The sequence below is a fragment of the Petaurus breviceps genome, unplaced genomic scaffold (genome assembly GCF_028583685.1).
Source record: "Petaurus breviceps papuanus isolate PSGF00001 unplaced genomic scaffold, PetGlider_PUasm1.0 138, whole genome shotgun sequence".
NCBI lineage: Eukaryota > Metazoa > Chordata > Mammalia > Diprotodontia > Petauridae > Petaurus > Petaurus breviceps.
The window spans coordinates 12,958,909-12,980,101 of NW_027185694.1; the positions used below are offsets into that span (position 1 = coordinate 12,958,909).

The 21,193-nt window shown below is 37.4% G+C and overlaps 1 protein-coding gene across 2 annotated transcripts in view; it reads left to right on the forward strand.

Annotated features, from left to right (window-relative positions):
• Positions 1-21,193, forward strand: part of STX17 (syntaxin 17) — an 85,444-nt gene that overhangs the window by 49,094 nt on the left and 15,157 nt on the right. For both annotated transcript variants that reach the window (XM_069105873.1, XM_069105863.1), the window contains exon 4: positions 2,360-2,585. In XM_069105873.1, coding sequence (XP_068961974.1) covers positions 2,360-2,585 — 226 coding nt within the window. The remainder of the gene's footprint in view (positions 1-2,359; positions 2,586-21,193) is intronic.

Here is a 21,193-nt window from a genome sequence, read left to right on the forward strand (position 1 = left end):
AATTTATCATCATAGAGACAGCGGCAGTCTTCAGGGGACAAGACACTGACTGGAACAGCCAAGGGAACTTGAGGTGATAGAACCATAGACCATCAGAATTGACAAGGGACCTCCAGTTTATCTCCCCAAACCCCTCATTAGCATCCATATGAAGAAAAGAAAAAGAGAAAAACCCATGTATGAGATTTTTATGGTCATTATTTAAGAATATTCTTTATAACTAACCAAGGCATTAGGAGGAAAGGATTCAGGAAGGATGATTTGGTTCTCCAAGTTTGTATCCAAGTCGGAGAGGTGATTTGCCAGCTCCACAAATGGCTTGCCATTTTTCCCTTTGGTATAAACTCTCTTATCTGATGTGCACTTCCTGGATTTTCAGAAATCCCCAGCTGGTGACAGTTGGGGAAATAAAATGTTATTAATACTTTCAACCTTAGACGCATACATTTGTGCCTTCATAATTGTGTTAATTATAATACTTACTAGTCTTGTAGGGTTCTTATGAGGAAATTATTTTGTAAATTATTAATCACTAAAAAATGTGAACTATTTTTATTATAAATTGCTTCTACTAAAGAACATTATTTAGAAGGAACCACAAGCACTGAATTTGTAGTCAGTGAACTTGGGTTCAAATTGTAGCTTTGCTACTTAACTCTATATGATCTTAGACAAATCTTTTAAGATCTTTGGACCAAAGTTTATCAAATGAAGGGGTTACCCTAAATGATATGTAAGGTGTCTTCTGGTTCTAAATCTATGATCCTGTGACTGCTACTCTATTAGGCATATTTTGAGGTACTTGAAGGTAATAACACTATGTTTCTTACAAATTCATTCTTAAATTTAGACTTCTGTAATTCAGACAGGCTTCCCTCCTCCTCCTCATTTAGTTCAAATCAGTATGGTTTCAAAATTTGAATTCTGTAACAAAGCTCCTATGTCTACCTTATAGTCATCCTCATCCACCAATTTTCTTTTATTTCTTTTATCTAGGGTAAAAATATCCTGGACCCAATTTCCTTAGGCTGTCTTGTTAGCTAGTCTCTCAAAACGCATTTCTTTTTATTACTGACAATCCTGGGTTTTCTGGAAGCTTTTCCTCTTTAGTTATAAGGCCCTTACCTGATTGTTGCTGTTGAGTCATTTAGTTATTTCTCACTCTTCCAATAGCACACCAGGCCTTTCTGTCTTCCACTCTCTTGACGTCTGTTCAAGTATATGTTTATTGCTTCCATGACACTATCTTTCCATCTCATCCTCTGCCATTCCCTTTTCTTTTTGCCTTCAATCTTTCCCGACATTAGGATCTTTTCCAATGAGTCCTATCTTCTCCCTATGTAGCCAGAGTAATTTAAGTTTCAGCTTCAGTATGTGACATTACAGTGAATAGCCTTAATTAATTTAAATATTGATTGATTTGATGTCCTTACTGTCCAAGGGACTCTCAAAAGTTTTCTCTAGCACCATAATTCAAAAGCATTAATTTTTTGGTGTTCAGCATTCCTTTTACAATTCTCACAGCCATATATTCCTACTAAAAAAACCATAACTTTGCATAGTATACTGACCTTTGCTGACAAGGTGATGTCTCTGCTTTTTAGTGTCCTGTCCAAATTTGCCAAAATTAGCTTTTCTTCCAAGGAGCAATGTTTGTCCAAATTAGCTTTTCTTCCAAGGAGCAAATATCTTTTAATCCATGGTTGCAGTCACTGTGCGCAGTGATCTTTAAGCCCAAGAATATAAAATCTGACGCTGCTTCCATTTCTTCTCCCGCTGTCAGAAATTTTATAGGATAGTTGCCAAGCTCTTAGGTTTTTGGGTTTTTTTAAAAATGTTAAATGTTAAAATTTTCCACTCTCCTGTTTCACCCTCATCAAGAGGCTTCCTAATTCTTACTCACTTTTTTAATACAGGCCTGAGTAATGCTGAACTTTACGGAAGGATTATTATATTGTTACTTTTTATAAATAGTGGAATGTTTATTTGTCATCACTTTACATGTTAAGTCTGCAAGTTTAGGGCCCAGGAAGGCAACCAGGGTATGGTCACTTGCCATTTCTTTCATAATGCTTTCCCAGCTACCATTTCAACTTCATGTGATTTATCCCTCACCTGAACCTTTCTCACTTTATGTTTCTAGTAAGCATTTCTATTCTAATTCAAATAATATTTATCTGAATACTTGTCTTATTTCCCTGACTAGATTATGTGTTACTGGAGATCAAGGACATTTTTTTTTAATCTTTTTATATCCCTGGAACATAGCGTCGTTGCACATAATAAGGGATAAAGGCTCAGTACAAGTTGAATGTTGAATATTGGAATATTTGTAGTGATGTTTTTTAATTCATTGTAGCAACTCCGCTCTAACATCCAACAAATGGAGAAGCTCTGTTTGAAAGTCCATGATGATGACAGGGGAGTTCTGAAAAGAATGATGGACCCTGTTAAAGAAGCAGCTTCAGGTGCAATCGCAGAATTTCTCCAACTTCACTTGCAATCTGCAGAAGAACTTAAAAATCAGTTTAATGATGATGGAACCTCACTTCACTCTCCTTTGACAAGATCAATGACTGTAGGAGGTAAGTATTATGCTAAATATCATTTTAGATCATGTCAGTAGCCAGTTTGATTGAAGGAACTAAGCATATTAAGAATAGAGAAGAGAAGACTCAGGAAAGACAATAGCTGTTTTTTAGGTATTTGGAAGAAGGATTAGACTCCTCCAGAGAGGATAATAAAGAGCAGTGGATGGAAGGTGCAAAGAGACCAGTATGGGCTTTAAATGAAGAAAAACTTCCTAAAAATGGGAACTATCCAAGAGTGAAATTGGCTACCTTAAAAGGTGGGTGGGCTCTTTTTCCTTGAAGGTCTTTTTGTAGATAGGACAATCATGGGTTAGCAATCCCCCCTGTAAAGTGGAGATTCCTTTCCTATGTGGATTAGACTAGATGGCTCTGAGGTCTATTCCAACTCTTAAATTCTATCTATGAATTCCTTATTGTCTGTTTATATAATAATTGAAAGTTACTTCCAGGGGCGGCCAGGTAGCACAGCGAGTAAGAGCACAGCGAGTAAGAGCACCGGCTCCAGTGTTGAGAAGACCTGGAGATCGAATCCTGGGCTCAGACACTTAGCACCCACTTAGAAACACCTGGCCGTGTAACCTTGAGCAAGTTACTTAACCCCGATTGCTTTAAAAAAAAAAAAGTTACTTCCTATTTTACCTCTCTAAATTCCAGACCCTTTCTTCTATCTACCTCTCCTTTGTGGCTGATAATTAGGCCCTTCCTTTTGCCCAGAAGTCAGTTCCCAAAGCCCTCCTGAAATTACTCCCACTTCTTCTCAACCAGGTTGTTCATTTTAATATTCGCATTAACTGTGTTAACTACTGTTTTCCCCATATTGACATGGAAATTAAATTGTTATTGTAAGAAACAAATAGGGCTTCACTGTGTTTCATTTTCTAATTCATATTTTATAAAAGATGATTGTATTTTCAGATGTTCTGTAGTCATCCCACTCTGTAACTCTTCAGTGGTGGCATTTATGGGGAAAAGTAGTTCTAGCACCAAAAGGTAATCACAAAGTCAGGGATGCAGACTGCTGCATACCTATGCTCCGTAGACATTCTCACCCCACCTTGCTCGGCTACAATTACTCCTGTCATCTGCTGTCCTATGATGGCAGAAAAAGCTGAATTTTTTGCATATATAGAGACTAATTTTTCTCCAGTTCCTTGATCAGGAGGCAAGCTTATATACCCAGATAACATGAATTTGAGATTGTAGTAATATCAGTTATGTAGACCAGGCCAAGTGATTTTGTAATATGGAGGAATCCAGGACAACTAAACTATGGGAAGAAGCAGCTATGGTCAGTTAGCTCTAAGGACTACATCAAGCTCTCTCAAATTCTGAGGCTGCCAATAGGCAATAGGTAAAAGCTGAGGAAACTTACAGGTTGGTGTTTTTTAGACTGGCCAACTATAGTTACAGAGCTGTTTGGGAATGAGGGAGAATGAAAAAGCTAGTGAGGCCCTTCATGTTGTTGTTTAGTCTTATTGATTTATATCCAACTTTTCATCACCCATTTGAAGTTTTCTTGGCAGAGATACTGGAGTGGTTTGCCATTTCTTTCTCCGTTTTTCAGGAAACTGGGAAGGTTAAGTGACTTGCCCAGGGCAACATGGCTAGTAAGTATATGAGGCCAAATTTGAACTCAGGAAGATAAGTTTTCCTGACTCTACCCACTCTATTCACTATACCGCCTAGCTGCCTCTCTTTATAGGGGAGCAATAATTTTTTTTTTTTTTGCTTTTTTGGAGGAGGGAAGGCAGGGCAATTGGGGTTAAGTGACTTGCCCAAGGTTACACAGCTAGTAAGTGTTAAGTGTCTGAGGCTGGATTTGAACTCAGGTCCTCCTGACTCCAAGGCCAGTGCTCTGTTCACTGTACCACCTAGCCTCCCCAGCAATAATATTCTTAGTGTCCTTTGCAATCAGGTGGATTTTTGTGTGTGATTATTTTCTCCTATTTTATATGTGTCCCTGGGAGTCTTGTGTTCCAGACCATCCTATGAGACACATGGGGTCTTGGACACAGCAAAAGTCAAAGAATTTGGGTCACAATGAGCTCTTCCCTGTTCTCTCAAATGTCACTTTGTCAGAGGCTTCATCACGGAGCTTCCCCCATTTCTCCTCACCTCAAAACTCCCCTTCCTCACATCACCTCTCATCTAAAAGGGTCTAATAAAGGTAACACACAGACTTTATGAATAGCAGCAGAAACAGCACGGAGGGTGGAAACCACGAAAACTCCTGCGTGGTCTCCAGCTGCAAAGCCACCATTTCTCCTCTTACATTCCAAAGCCAGGAGAAGTTGAAACCGTTAAGTCAGCATGCAGTTCCTGCGTTTTGACAAATTGGAGATGGGTAAAGAGGCTTCCTGAGTTGTACAGTTCCCTTGCTAGTGGTTACCAACATTTTAAGGTCAAAATCCTGCTTAGGTTTGGTATTCTCATGGGAAGCAATCGCTTCATTTTGGATATTTAATAATTATGATGAGAGTCAGCTTGACTTAATGGACAGAGGACCGACTTCAGAGAAATGATGACCTGGGTTCAAGTCCTGCTTCTAACTGGCTCTAAGACTTCAACTTGCAGAACAGTTACCATTCTGTTTTGTCAGCGGGAGTTTCTTACCTGGAAACTTTCTATACCAATAAAGTCATAGATGCAGAACAGTAAGAGTAACATCAAAATTGACTCATTTCCTTCTTCACAGTTTATTTACAAACTACAAATGTATAAAATTAACTCCAAAAGAGTAAGATCACTAGAGTATTATATGTTCACATGGAAAATGGTTCTCTCTGTTTAAAATCTGCCAATATCACAATAATGTCAAAACTAATCTAAAATATGTTATTTTTTAGAGAGGTGATTTAAGTTCACTGTGGTTCTGATTAGTCTTAAATGTATTTTTTTCTCTGCTAAATCAAAGTAAATATGGCTTCCAGATTAAAGGAATAGAATTAGCTACTTGATGTTTATGGATCACATCAGGCTTATGTGGTCTACTGAAAAATTTTAAAACTGCTTCAACTCTTGAATTCTTTCTCTAATAATATAAAAATGTATTTTGGACTGAAATGTAAAATTCTTAATATATGTCAAAGAAACATAGAGACTGAAGGCTTTTAGCTTGAATCTGGAGGTTATAGTGAACCAGTAGATGAAAGTGATACCTACAGATGCCTTAATCTCCTCCCAGCATGATACATTGAACATAAAAATATCAAAAAGACCAAGTAACCTTGAGCAAGTTACTTAACCCCGATTGCTTAAAAAAATATCAAAAAGAAGGCTATGGTTAAATACATTAAGAGACAGCGACATTGGGACGGCCAGGTAGCACAGCAAGTAAGAGCACCGGCTCCAGTGTTGGGAGATCGAATCCCGGGCTCAGACACTCAGCACCACACCCAGAAATAACTGGCCGTGTAACCTTGAGCAAGTTACTTAACCCTGATTGCTTAAAAAAAAAGAGACAGCGACATTTCTTAATTTAAAGCTCAATGGGAAGAACATATTTAAAGCAATTAATACCTACACAATACCCACCTTAGTGTACACTTTCAGAATGGTGAAATGGATCATAAGAGATTTGGAAAAATACCCTAACAAAAAACCAAAATATTACCCAAATATAGTACTCGTGACCATGAGGCAGCTATGGAAACACTACGTCCTCCTGCACCAAACAGGAGGAAGAGGATTATTAGGTATTCTTAAAGTACATGTAAAAAAGATTAAAATATGCAGAAATACTTTAAGAATAAGTAGATATCACTTCAGATGATATTAAGACTGATGGCATGCACACAGCCCTGGATTTGTCAGCTGTAACACAGGAGCATATGAAATCATTAAAATCAAAGAGGTTACCAAAAAATTCTTCTTTCATAAGTGATATTTGGAGGAATTCAGGCAATAATCAGGTAACAGAGAATCATTAAAGGAATGACGTGAGTCATGAGGATTTGTTTGTGAAAACAGGATAATGCTGGTAATTTAAGACCATTATTTTTTAAAACATATTTTTATTGACATCTTTTGTTTTTATATCATCTAGTTCAACATGCAGCCCTCCCTTAGGCCACAGCAATGCTGAGTTCGGCCCAAATGAGGTTAAAATGTAGTTTTTATCTGATTTAATGTGTTGATTTATTAATTAAAAACATCTGTATAAACTTGTGGTTTTTCTAAGTCAAAATGTGGCCCGTATCATTCTTCTTGTCCAATCCATTCCTAGAGACGCACTGGGCCTAATTTTCAGTGAGCCTCATGATGGCCTTATATTGTAATACTTTTATTCAGCTATAAGAATTTATCATCAGTCTGTGCAAATGTCCTTAGAACTTGTCCCCAGACCTTTTTCTATAACGGACTTCATTGAAAAGGATGAGTACAAGATGATGATGGCTGACAATCGTAGTTCCTTAGAATTTACAGCTCACTCTACATAAATTGACCTATTTTATCGTCACAGCAACCCTTTGAGGTTTATGAGGTATTATTCAAAAAATTTCAGATGAAGGAACTGAGAATCAGAGAGAAAAGTGACTTGTCCTTGTTTACATAGCTACTAAGTGTCATGGAAAAGTTTCAGATCCAGTTCTTTCTGACACTTAAGTCCAAGGAACTTTACATTATGCCATTGTGACCTATATTAGAGCAGAGGAATGAGACTATTGCTTACATATATCCATGAAGTTTTCCAGTTAAGAGCCATTTTGACTAGAAGGAGACAGTATTATTAATTTTCTAAAAAGGGATCAAATGAGAAGCTAGAGGAATAGTTGGCAATGTACTTCTTATGGGTGGGTATTATGAGAATATCTGTTTACCCAAAAGAGTTAAAGAGAAGGCAAACTTGGAACCAAGAAGAGTGTGTGTTCCCCTGGGATGGCAAACATGAGGGCTAGATTGATATGTAAGAAGACTTTAAAATTGTTTTATTGCAGACATCTCAGCAATTACCTAGTAGACGTAGAGAGAAGAGAACTGGATTCAAATGTTGGCTCAGATAACTTAACTATCTATGTCCTTAGAAAAAACCTGCTAGTTAGGGTAAGTCCCTTAACTTTTCTGTGCTTCAATTTCCTCATATAGAAAATGGACATTAAAATAGTTTCACTATTTAGCTTGCAGGATTATTGTAGAGATAGTGTTGTGCAAACCTTAAAACACTGTAGAAATATGACATTATTATCATTATCTTGCTAGGCAGGAAATGGAGAGGTAGTAAAGAAAGAGAGAAAGGCAGGGGAAAGGGTTAAGACTAGACCAGTAGGGTGAAGTAGGAACTTCAATGCTAAGTGTTGTGACCATCCTTGCCCCATTAAGGTCTGTGTTTTTGGTGTACTGGTAGTGGTAGTTGTCACCTGGTCCTATAGTACAGACAAAAGGACTTTCATGTTAACTGGAGAATTGGGAAATGAAATTCTTCCTGATTGAACTCAAAGGTATGCCCTTCGTAAGACTTTATATTAACAGGAGGGGCTCAGTTCTGAAATCTTCTTTGGAGAGAGACCACAACATATGAAAACCAAGAGGAAGTAGCTTTTGGACTAGAAAGGACAACAAAAATGGCTAATAAGTTGATATCCAGAATAAGTAAGGGGGTTGTATGAGAGTACCTACCTACCTTTGAAAGAATTAAAATCATCTGGCCTAGATTAACCATATCCTTGGATACTTAAAGAACTGGAAGAAGTGATTGCTGAGCCATTACCATTGATATTGGAAAGACTTTCAAGAATGGATTCTACAGTGGCCGGCAGAGGCAGGCCCAGAAGGCGCAGCCAGCAGAGGCAGGCCCGGAAGGGGCCTGATCAACTCAGAGGGCAAGTCTTCCCACCAACCACAAGGGCCACTACCAGGCCTATCACCAAAGGGCTGGGACTGGAAAGAGCAAGGTAAGAAGCAAATACAGGGGCCCCTGTCCTAGACAACAAACACTCCTGGGGCTACCATTTCATAGCCCAGAAATTTTTTTAAAAGCCCCTTTCAGGACCTCCAAAGACCAGGATGACAGAGTGAACCTCACTTGCTCCAAACCCCCCTTCTGACCCTGAAAACATAGTAACTCTTGCCCCAGGGCAAAACCCTCTACAGTAAAGGCTTGGGATCCTACAGGAAGGGCGTGGCTAGGACCCTGCCTCAAAATGGGTAGAAAGCAGACTACAAAGACAGAGACTCTGGAGTCCTACTATCCTCAGAGGGAGGAACCAAACTCAGAGGGAGACAATGTGGACTCTACACCCACAGCTGAAACTTCAACAGGAAATGGGTCCCAAGCACAGAAGGCTCTCCTAGATGAGATCAAAAGGAACTTTGAAAACAAAATGAGAAAGAAGACAAAATGAATAATTCTCTCAAAACCAAAATAGCAGAATTAGAAAAACATTAAAATGAGGAAAGCATCTCTCTAAAAAGAAAAGTGTATGATATGGAAAAGGAGCTCCAAAAATTAACCAAGGAAAATGATTTGCTAAAAACTAGAATCAACCAAATGGAAACAAATAACTCTATGAGGAACCAAGAATTAGTCAAGCAAAACAACAAGAATGAAAAATTAGAAAAAGAGGTAAAATACCTCAAAGAAAAAAATAACTGACCTGGAAAACAGATCCAGGAGAGATAATCTGAGAATCATAGGCCTACCAGAAAATCATGATGAAAAAATGAGCCTGGACAACATTTTCCAAGAGCTCATTAAGGAAAACTGCCCTGAGATTCTAGAACCTGAGGGTAAAATGGAAATCAAGAGAATCTACCGGACACCTGCTGAAAGAGACACCAAACTGAAAAGTCCTCGAAATGTTGTGGCCAAACTCCAGCACTACCAGATAAAAGAGAAAATACTTCAAGCAGCCAGAAAGAAACAATTCAAATATCAAAGGTCCACAGTGAGGATTGCACAGGATTTGGCAGCCTCTACACTGAAAGATCGGAGGCAGTGGAATACAATTTTCCAGAAGGCAAAAGAGCTCGGGTTACAACCAAGGATCACATACCCAGCGAGGCTGAGCATATTCTTCTAGGCAAAGAGATGGTTATTCAACGATATAACAGAGTTCCAGAACTTCTTGATAAAAAAGCCAGAACTCAATGGAAAATTCAACCTCCAATTACAAGATACAACAGTGACTTAGAAAGGTAAACAAGGAAAACACACACACACCCTGCTATTTGATAAGAGCAAACTGGTTATAGACAATAGAGGGTATGAGTATAAAATACACAAAATGCCGATTTAAAAAAAATCTTATTAAGGGCTACAAAGGGACTGCAATGGAAGAAAGGGAATGAAGGAAGTGGAAAAGGGTAAATTATGCCACACATAAAGGCATAAAAACGGTATAGCAGAGTAAAAGAAGGGAGGGAGATGGGATTTATATGAGCTTTTCCCTCATTGGTTCTGGTGCAAGTAGGGAATAACAACCAGTTAAGCATAGGACTCTATGGAGAAGAAACACAAAAAGTATCATTTTAGAGGGAAAGAGGGGAGGGAGAGGAGCTTCGCATGAGATTTGTTCCTGTCACTCTTGGTGCGAAGAAGAAATAACATACTTCATTAAGTATAAAAATAGCCTACAAGCAGTAGGATGGGGAAAGGGCTACTAAAGGGGAGTGGGAGTGGTTTATAGGGAGGGAAGAAGTAAGGGGAGGAAAAGGGAGGGGGGCTGATAAGGGAATACTGAGGGAGGCAGTGGTCAAAAGGAAAACTATTAAGGGGGGAAGGGAGAATGGAAGAAAAATATGAACATTAACAGAGGCAGGAATAGGATGGAGGGAAAGAAACAGATAATCATAACTGTAAATGTGAATGGAATGAACTCTCCCATAAAATGGAGACGGATAGCAGAATGGATTAGAAATTATAATCCTACAATATGCTTTTTATAAGAAACACATCTGAAACAGAGATACACACAAGGTAAAGGTAAAAGGCTGGGGTAAAATATATCATGCCTCAGCTAAAGTAAAAAAAAGCAGGGGTAGCAATCCTTATCTCAGATAAAACAAAAGCAAAAATTGACCTAATTAAAAGAGATAAGGAAACTATATCCTGTTAAAAGGCACCATCGAGAATGAAGCAATATCATTACTTAACATATATGCACCAAGTGGTGTAGCATCCAAATTCCTAGAGAAGGTATAGGAATTAGAGGAAGAAATAGATAACAAAACTATACTAGTGGGAGACCTTAATCTCACCCTCTCTGAACTTGATAAATCCAACCTCAAAATAAACAAGAAAGAAGTTAAAGAGGTGAACAGGATTTTAGAGAGGATAGGTATAATAGATCTCTGGAGAAAACTGAATGGGGATAAAAAGGAATATACTTTCTTCTCAGTGGTTCATGGCACATAGTCAAAAATTGACCATGTTCTAGGGCATAAAAACCTCACAATTCTATGCAGTAAGGCAGAAATATTAAATGCATCCTTCTCAGATCATGATGCAATAAAAATTATATGCAATAAAGGGCCAGGGAAAGACAGACCAAAACTAATTGGAAATTAAACAATTTAATCCTAAAGAATGAGTGGGTCAAACAAAAAATTATAGAAACAATCAGTAATTTCATTCAAGAGAATGATAATAATGAGACAACATACCAAAATTTGTGGGATCCATTAAAGGCAGTTCTTAGAGGAAGTTTTATATCCCTGAGTGCATATATTATTAAAATAGAGAAAAGGGAGCTCAACGAATTGGGCATTGCAATTGAAAAACCTAGAAAAAGAACAAATTCAAAATCCCCAATTAAATACTGAATTAGATATATTGAAAACCAAAGGAGAGATTAATAAAATTGAAATTAAGAAAACTATTGAATTAATAAATAAAACCAAGAGCTGGTTTTATGAAAAAACCAACAAAATTGATAGACCCTTAGTCAATATGATAAAAAAAAAAAGGAAGAAAACCAAATTATAAGTATCAAAAATGAAAAGGGTGAATCTACCTCCAATGAAGAGGGAACCAAAACAGTAATTAGGAATTATTTTTCCCAATTGTATGCACATAAATTTGACAATCTTAGGGAAATGGATGAATATTTACAAACATACAAGTTGCCCAGATTAACTGAAGGGGAAGTAAATTATTTAAATAATCCCATCTCAGAAAAAGAAATTGAACAAGCCATCAGTCAACTCCCTAGGAAAAAATCTCCAGGGCCAGATGGATTTACTAATGAATTCTATCAAACATTTAAAGAACAATTGATTCTAATACTCTACAAACTATTTGGGAAAATTAGTGAAGGAGTTCTACCAAATTCTTTTTATGACACAAATATGGTACTGATACCTAAATCAGGAAGAGATAAAACAGAGAAAGAAAATTATAGACCAATCTCCCTCATGAATATAGACGCAAAAATTCTAAATAAAATACTAGCCAAAAGACTACAGCAACTTATCTCAAGAATAATACACTTTGATCAGGTAGGATTTATTCCAGGAACGCAAGGATGGCTTAATATTAGGAAAACCATCAGTATAATTGATCATATCAACAATAAAACTAGCAGAAACCACATGATCATCTCAATAGATGCAGAAAAGGCTTTTGACAAAATACAACATCCATTCCTATTAAAAACATTAGAAAGTATAGGAATAAATGGAGCCTTCCTTAAAATAATGGGTAGCATCTATTTAAAGCCATCAGCAAGTATTATATGCAATGGGGAGAAGCTGGAAGCATTTCCCATAAGATCAGGGGTGAAACAAGGGTGTCCACTATCACCCCTCTTATTCAATCTGGTACTAGAAATGTTAGCAGTAGCAATTAGAGAAGAAAAAGAAATCAAAGGAATCAAGTTAGGCAAAGAAGAGACCAAGCTATCACTCTTCGCAGATGATATGATGATATACTTAGAGAATCCTAGAGAATCAAATAAAAAACTGCTTGAGACAATAAATAAATTTGGCAAAGTTGCAGGATATAAAATAAACCCACATAAATCCTCGGCATTCCTATATATTTCCAATGAAACTCAACAGCAAGAAGTAGAAAGAGAAATCCCATTTAAAGTTACTGTAGACATTATAAAATATTTGGGAATCTACCTGCCAAAACAAACCCAGGACCTGTATTATCATAACTACAAAACACTTTTCACACAAATAAAGTCAGATCTAACTAATTGGAAAAATATCAATTGCTCATGGCTGGGTTGAGCTAATATAATAAAAATGACAATTTTACCTAAATTAAATTATATATTTAGTGCCATACCAATTAATTTACCAAAAAACTACTTTATAGAGTTAGAAAAAATAGTAACAAAATTCATCTGGAAGAATAAAAGGTCCAGAATATCAAGGGAATTAATGGGAAAAAATGCTAGGGAAGGTGGACTAGCTTTACCAGATTTCAATCTGTACTATAAAGCAGCAGTCATCAAAACTACTTGGTACTGGCTTAGGAATAGAGGAGTGGATCAATGGAATAGATTAGGCACACGAGATTCAGAAGTCAACGACTACAGTAATGTATTGTTTGATAAACCCCCAGACCCTGGTTTTTGGGATAAGAACTCACTATTTGACAAAAACTGCTGGGAAAACTGGAATATAGTATGGCAGAAACTGGACATAGACCATTATCTAACACCATATACCAAAATCAAGTCTAAATGGGTTCATGATCTAGGTATAAAGGTTGATACTATAAGCAGTCTGCTAAAACAAGGAATAGTTTACCTATCAGACTTGTGGAGAGGGAATGACTTTATGACAAAACAGGAATTAGAGAACATTACAAAATGTAAAATGGATAATTTTGACTACATGAAATTGAAAAGTTTCTGTACAAATAAAGCCAATGTAACCAAGATTAGGAGGGAGGTGGGAAATTGGGAAAGAATCTTTACAACCTATGTCTCTGACAAAGGACTCATCTCTAAAATATACAGAGAACTGAGTCAAATTTATAAGAATACAAGTCATTCCCCAATTGAAAAATGGTCAAAGGATATGAACAGGCAGTTTTCAGAGAAAGAAATTAAAGCTATCTATAAGCACATGAAGAAATGCTCTAATTCACTATTGATTAGAGAAATGCAAATCAAAACAACTCTGAGGTACCACATCTCACCAGTCAGATTGGCTAAGATGACAAAACAGGAAAATGACAAATGCTGGAGAGGATGTGGGCAAACTGGAACACTAATGCATTGTTGGTGGAGTTGTGAACTGATCCAGCCTTTCTGGAAAGCAATCTGGAACTATGCCCAAAGGGCTATAAATACTTTCATACCCTTTGATCCAGCAATACCACTCCTAGGGCTATATCCCAAAGAGATCATAGAAATGGGAGAAAGACCCATATGTACAAAAATGTTTATAGCAGCTCTTTTTGTTGTGGCAAAGAATTGGAAATTAAGGGGGTGTCCATCAATTGGGGAATGGCTGAACAAGTTGTGGTATATGCATGGTATGGAATACTATTGTGCTATAAAAAACGAGCAAACGGTCTTCATATTTACCTGGAGAGGCTTATACAAACTGATGCTGAGTGAGAAGAGTAGAACTAGGAGAAATTTGTACACAATGTATGTGTGATGACCAGATAGACTGGATAAACTGGACTCTTCTCAGCAATGCAGTGATATAAGTCAATCCCAAAAGACTCATGATGGAGAGAAATATGTGCATTCAGAGAAAGAACTGAGTTTATATCCAGGTGGAAGCAAAATACCTGATCTTTTTCCTTCTCTTATTTGCTTTTATGTCCTCTTTACCATTTTTCATTCCAGCTGATACAATCCATCTTTATAACCTGACTAATGTACAATGTGAAAGTATTTACAGATCCTATACTTGACTATATGCCGCCATGGTGGGGAAGGTAGGGAGGGGACAAAATGTGAAACTCAAGGAATTGTGGAATTGACTCCTGTAAACTAAAAGGAAATAAACAAATTAATTAAAAAAAAATAAAAGTTGGGGGGAAAAATAGAATGGATTCTACATAGGACTGGAGAAAGACAAATGTTTCACTCCAAAAAAGAAGAAAAAGGGTCATGACTAAAATTCCTGGAAAATTCTAGGATATCATTAAAATTCTAGGATATTATTAAAGATATGGTTAGAGAACATCTAGAAATCTAGCAACCTTCCTGCTCTAAATTCTGATTCTTCGAGGTCCCAGTGTAGGATATGGGCAGCTAACATGTTGCTGACGATCAGTAAATCATGCTGAGAAGCCTTTATACAATACTAACAATCATGATGATGATGATGGATTACATTTGTGTAGAGCTTTAGAATTTAAATGGTAATCTTCTTTCATAATACCCTTATGACATAGTTAATACGTAAGTTATTCTCATTTTGCAGAGGAGGAAACAAGCCCACAGAGGTTAAGTTACTTGCCCACAGTCACACACTTTGTAAACTGCAAAGCCCGTATGTAAACCCAGATCTCCTGACTTCTCAGTTTTCCATTACACCATGCTGCGTTGAGAGTAGGCATGAGGAAAAATGTCTGTAAGATGAGGCTTTTAAAAATTCAAGTCTTTATACTGAATACAGAGAACATAGAAAGAGAAGGTACAGAAGCTGGCAATTCATATATCTTGATAGAACCCAGAAAGTGTAAATATATATAGGAAATAATAGGACTGTTAATACAGCCTTCCCTGTGAGTAAAGTGTAGGAAAGAAAATCTGACAAAAGACTCAGAGAGTGAGACAGCCCATACAGGCCTTTACTTATGTTTAATTGCTAGCCCAGGAAAAGGTTGCCAACTAGCACAACCCAGTATGACAACTGAAGAGAGCCAGTGCTAGCTGGTAACCCAGAACTGTCCTCAATCCCAGAAGTGGCAGAGTTCTTGGACAGTAATGCTATGACTCTAAGGAAATGTGGGCACCTGATTTGTAAAGGCAGCAGATGGTATCTTGGGATAGTAGTTCCAAGGACTAGCTCAGCCTTTCTCTGTGAGGTTTGCTTTTAGGTAGCACAAAAAGTCAGGAGTCAGAACATTAGTGTTTGTGTTTGGTATTCTGGTCTGTCATTGCTGTTCAAATAGGTAGGTATGCATCCTTGGAGGGTGAGTTAGCCGGGTAACACTCATTCATGAGAGTGGTGTGACATTATTGGTACATGGTCCTTTGCAAGCTTTCCCTGTATATTTATGTCTGTGTTTCTTTGTGTTGTTGCATGTTGATTTTTGTGCCAGACTGGGCACACAGAGCAGTAAAGAGTGTGGTTGGCACATTGTCTGTCACAAGGCATTTGTTTTGCTCTTAATAGCAAAGCGTTTCCCTGTTCTTTTAGACATGTGTGCAGTGGTTGGAGTGACCGCTGGGCTCTGGTGGGCAGAGATCTCAGAGGGTCTGTGACAGTCTTTGATGTTCAAGAGAAAAAAAAGCTTACTTCAGATTTCTTACTTAGGTCAATCAATGTAGAATTTCTCATCATTAGCAGCTACAACTTTCTGTCTCTGTATGAGATTATCCTAATACTTGCATCTTGTTGCTGCAATACTTCTGTCAACACCTTCAAAGCCACCCTCCCCCCATTCTTAAATTTATGTAATTAGAAGAATTATGTGATCCTAGAGTGAGCTGATCAAAACATCTTACCTAATCCACTTGACTTTAGTAGTAAGTATTATATGTTCAGTCATGTCTGTCTCTGTGTGACCCTGTGTGGGGTTTTCTTAGCAAAGATACTTGAGTGGTTTTCTATTTCCTTCTCCAGCAGATTAGGCAAACAGCGGTCAAGTGACTTGCCCAGGGTCACATAGCTAGTGGAGGCCATATTTGAACTCAGATCTTCCTAACTCCTGGCCCAGCACTCTATCCACTGGGTCATCTAGCTGCTTCAGTTATTATTATAGTATGTTACAATTATATAGCACTTACAAGTTTTGCAAAGTGTTTTCTGCACCTCAGTCCTGTGAAGTGGAGCATGAATAATAAAATGGATAATTTGGGTGATTATTGTGTGCACTATACTCTGCCCAGTAAAGAACTCACATTGCAATGGGGAAGACAGTGTATATGGAAGGTTTCAGTTTCATGTCAAATAGAGAGACCTGATGGCCTTAGGGTACATGGCATCTTCACTGACACAACCATAGCCATTTGTGATGGTGAACATTTGTGGCCAGAACTTTCTTTTCTAGACTTTTAGTCTATGGCAGGAGCACTTACAGGAGCAGTGCCAGGCTGCCCCTGAGGGCACTGGGCTGGAAGCCTTGCTATTCAGTGCTCTTGGGTACAGGATCCCAAGCTGTCTCTGCCAGGGTCTAAGGGAACATAGTGGTCATGGCATGACTTGCCTCTCACATGCTGCCTCCTGGCTCTCCCTCCGGGGTCCTTGTTGCTTTAGCTGGGCTGGCCGGCCCTGCCCTGTATAACTCAGAGACCGAGGCAGTGTTGTATGTTGAAGGGTATAAATAATACATTGTTCATTGATCAGCAGGGATTGTAGCACTTGGAGCCACAATGAACCCTAGAGATCATAGTCCATTCTCTTGTCAGGATTTGAATAAGGAAGTGAAAAGGGAAGAGCTAAAACTAGGCATGGGCTGCTGATCTTGCTAGAGCAGCGGTGTCTAACTCAAATAGAGACGGGGCCCTAAACCCTATGTCCTTCAGGACCTCAGCCAGCCACATGCTGACTTAGAAAATCACATGGTAACATTATCTGTGTTCTATGTGCTTTTATTTATTTTGTTAACTATTTTAAATTACATTTTCATCTGGTTCCAGCGGCACTCCAGAGTGTTCAGGGTATTGTGAGGGTCAGTGCTGACTGCTGTTTGATACCTCTACACTAGAGCATGAGGGAGAAGAAATGGTCCTTTTTCTCTCTCTGCTTTTTCTTTTTAAGGGCATGGGGCTTCTTGACAAGGAAAACAAAACCCTTGGATTAACAACCCACCCAATTGCAACTCCCCAAAGGAAAAAACACTTTAACCTGGTGATAATTTTCATGAGGCACTAAAGATAGGATGTATAATGTATAATTTTTATTAAATTTCATGAGGAAATTTTTAGTTCCTCCTTAAAAACCAATTGTAAACATGACCATCCCTCCACAGTGAGCTCATTGCTAACCTTGAGGACTAGAAGTCCTTTTACATTTACTGACCCCAGGATCCCAGACCAGTGGGAATGAGTTTCTTCCAGGTTGCCTTAAATCCAGAAATCTTTGAAGTTAACTACTGTAGGAGAAAATTGCAGAAACAAAGGAAAGGCCTATTATTGTTGCTGCTGTTGTTACTCTTTATAACACACAATACATTTCTCAGCTGCCAGAATTCAAAGTACAAAGACTTCAGTCTTTCACTGGGACCGAGAACATTTACAGTGATAATACTGTTTTAAAGGCCCAAGGTTTTTTTTAACTTGGTGAGCATTGTGAAGAGCCCCACCCATTCCCATCCCACCATATACCTGCTAACTTTTGGAACATCTCCTTCAGCTTTCTAGGAACCTCTGCAACTTGCCTTAGACTGCAGGAGTTTCTAGTGACAAGTGCCACCCACCATTCTTATTACCATTATTGATCTTAATGATAATTATATTCACTGATTATTCATCACAATAATAGCTCACATGTATCTAATGTGTTTTAGTTTCAAAAATGGTTTTTAATGCTTTATCATTTTTGAACAAAAGTTATTTTGTTTGATCTTCACAACAAACATGTCAGGCAAAAGATTTAGAACTGGAAATGACCTTATAGATAATCCAGTACAACTCTCTCATTTAGAAATGAAAAAATTTTCTAGAGAGGTAAGATGCCTTGCCTGTGGTCATACAAGTGACCATTGGTAGAGCCAAGATTCAGACCTAGATCCTCTATTATTCTTTGCATACTTCACTGTCTCTATTTTACAGATGAAAAAAATAGAGAGTCTTAGTGACTTTCCTAAGGTCACAGAGCTTGAAAATGACAGATCTAACTAAGATTCAAACCCTGACTCCAAATTCAGTGTTCTTTCCACTACACCAAAATTATCCCTCGGAGTTTTATTGTGACTTAGGACAAAGATGTCATATATTCCTTATGTGGTTTCCTTTGATTCTTCATACTTTCTTGGTCTTTTTTTCCCTTGTCTTTTGCTTTGGATGCTCAGTTCCATAACGTATCTCATGTAAATTCTTTAAACAATTTTGCCTTAATTTTTAGAATTAAATCTATTTTAAGATGGATAAGTTAAAAACATCTCCAGAGATTTTAGAAACAATTGTTATATTACTATAACTGGGGTTAAAAATGTACAAATAATTTTCTTTTTGTCAGTAAAAATTTTTAAAGATATCAGATTGTCTTATTTTTTCTAGAGAACCAAATAAGTTCATTAATTTAGAGGGCACCCTTGATGATTCACTGTTCTTTTTGTTCATATTCTGAGTTCTCAAAACAAATCTGCCAATCTGTTCAATCTGAGAGATAACTACCCTGTCTCCCCTTTATCACTAGCTTCATTTTTAGTATATTGCTTCCCATCAAGAGAACTGCTATGCTTACATATCATATAAGTGATATGTTTTATGTTTGGGAAAGTGTATTGAAGTCATTCAGAGTGACTCAGTGTCTTCTCCCCTTCTCTAGATTTCTGTACTCCCTCTACAGCATACAGACTTTGCTAGCCCAATGAAAATAAAATTTTATTACCTTTTAAACAAATGGTAACAAAAGAAAAGAATCCAATCTTAAAACTGCTGGAAACTTGAGACCAGAATATTGAATCTGATAGTTTATGAGATTTTATCACATGTATAACAAGGTGAAAAACAGTTTTGTGAAGCATGCAGATGCCTTGCTAATAATATATGTCTATATTACAATATGTAATCTATAATAATATATGCCCTAGTAGCAACTCTGGGAGACCTGTATTGGCACTTCCCGTTGAAAGCCTGGATTTTCTGTTGATTTATAATTTTCTCAGAAGTTTTCCTTAACTAAACCTAAACCCAGGGGCTATTTAGAGGATTAGATTATGAGAATATTTTAAACTTAATATAGAAAACAAAAAGAGTCACTCAAATTTAATTTATATTTACAATTAAACTCTTTGTGATATAACAAAGTTGCCTGAAAATTCATAATTCTCTACATAACCTTGCACTGTAAATAACCCTGGAACTGGAATCAAAGGATCTTGGTTCAAGTACCAGCTCTGATAACTTGTGTGTCTGTACAATTTTGGATGATTCAGATAACCTCTCTGGGCCTCCTCAGTTTCCTCAACTATAAAATGAAGAAAAATGATCTATATAATGCCTAAGGTTCATTCCAGATCTAAATCTGTGATTTTATAGAATACTGATAAAATCATCACTCTTGAGGAAGTTGGGAGGAAGAAGGGAATGACTTAAACATATTTTAAATTATGATTAAACATAGTTTGTTGTCCCAACCAGTGTTATTTTACAGCATAAATGCTTAACCTGTGGCCCTTGAATAGATTTTGGGAGGCAGGGGAACTGTACATTTGGAACTTTTAATATTTTTACAACTGTGCTCAATATAATTGGTTTCCTTTGTAATCCTGTATCTTTCATTTTTATGTATTTAAAAACATTATTTTAAGGAGGCACCAAAGTGCCAAATGGACCCATGACACTAAAAGGTTAAGAACCCCTGTTTCATAGCAACAGGGTTAATGCATTTTAACCAGGCCTTGTTATTATTTAGCACCATCTTGTTGTAATGACAACTGATCCCTAGAGGTAAAAATTCTGTCTATCTTCCTATTAGTGGAGAACAAAGTGTAACCCACCAGAAAGTTTTAATATTCAGGTCAAACAGAAATCAGTTGTGGGCCAAAGAAATACTAGTGAATCACAAGGGACATCTACATGCAAGCCTCCGTTTCCCAGCCTTTTATGCTATTCAGTGTCTGTCACAACTGAATTGAAATAGATATTCCTCAGAAGGCCCTAGTGGACAAAGAGGGAAAGAATATGGGGGGTATGGTGGGCCAAAAAGGGAAGGTACAACATTTTATCAGGGACTAGCATAGGGTCAAGAGAGCTGCCTTTCCTTATATCACATTTCCTCTCTTTCCTTCCCCCACCTCTTCATCCCTCCCTGTGGCTCCAGGTCTCCCAGACCTGCCAGAGAATTAAAAGGACATTTATGGGGCAGCCACTCCTCACTCCACCCAGCAGATAAGAAAACTTGAATAACTGAGGAAGAGGAATTTGTATAGAGAGGAGAGTCCATATTGCCATTATAAAATTTTTTTTTAGACTTAAACATTTTTGGTCTAAATTTTGACCACCCAGGAATGTACTTCATATTTATAATTCAGTTCCTAGGTGTCCCCATAATGTTTTTAGGGAGCTGATTAATGTTATTAGGTAGGGTATGTTTGTATGTAGTCCAGAATAATGATTTGCGCCTTACTTTTGTTTGAATAAATACAACTTTAAAATAAATTCTGGAATTTAAGAAAGAAAGTTAGGTATTACATAGTCTCTTAATCTTTTCTAGTTGTTAGCTGTATATACTCTGTCAAATTAGAATGAGTCAGAAAACTTTAGTCTATGTTGAATCATACAAAACATTTTCAAGTTTATACCTTGTGTGATTGAATTAAAAATTCTTCAGTCTTCTTTTCTTGCAGTGGTAAT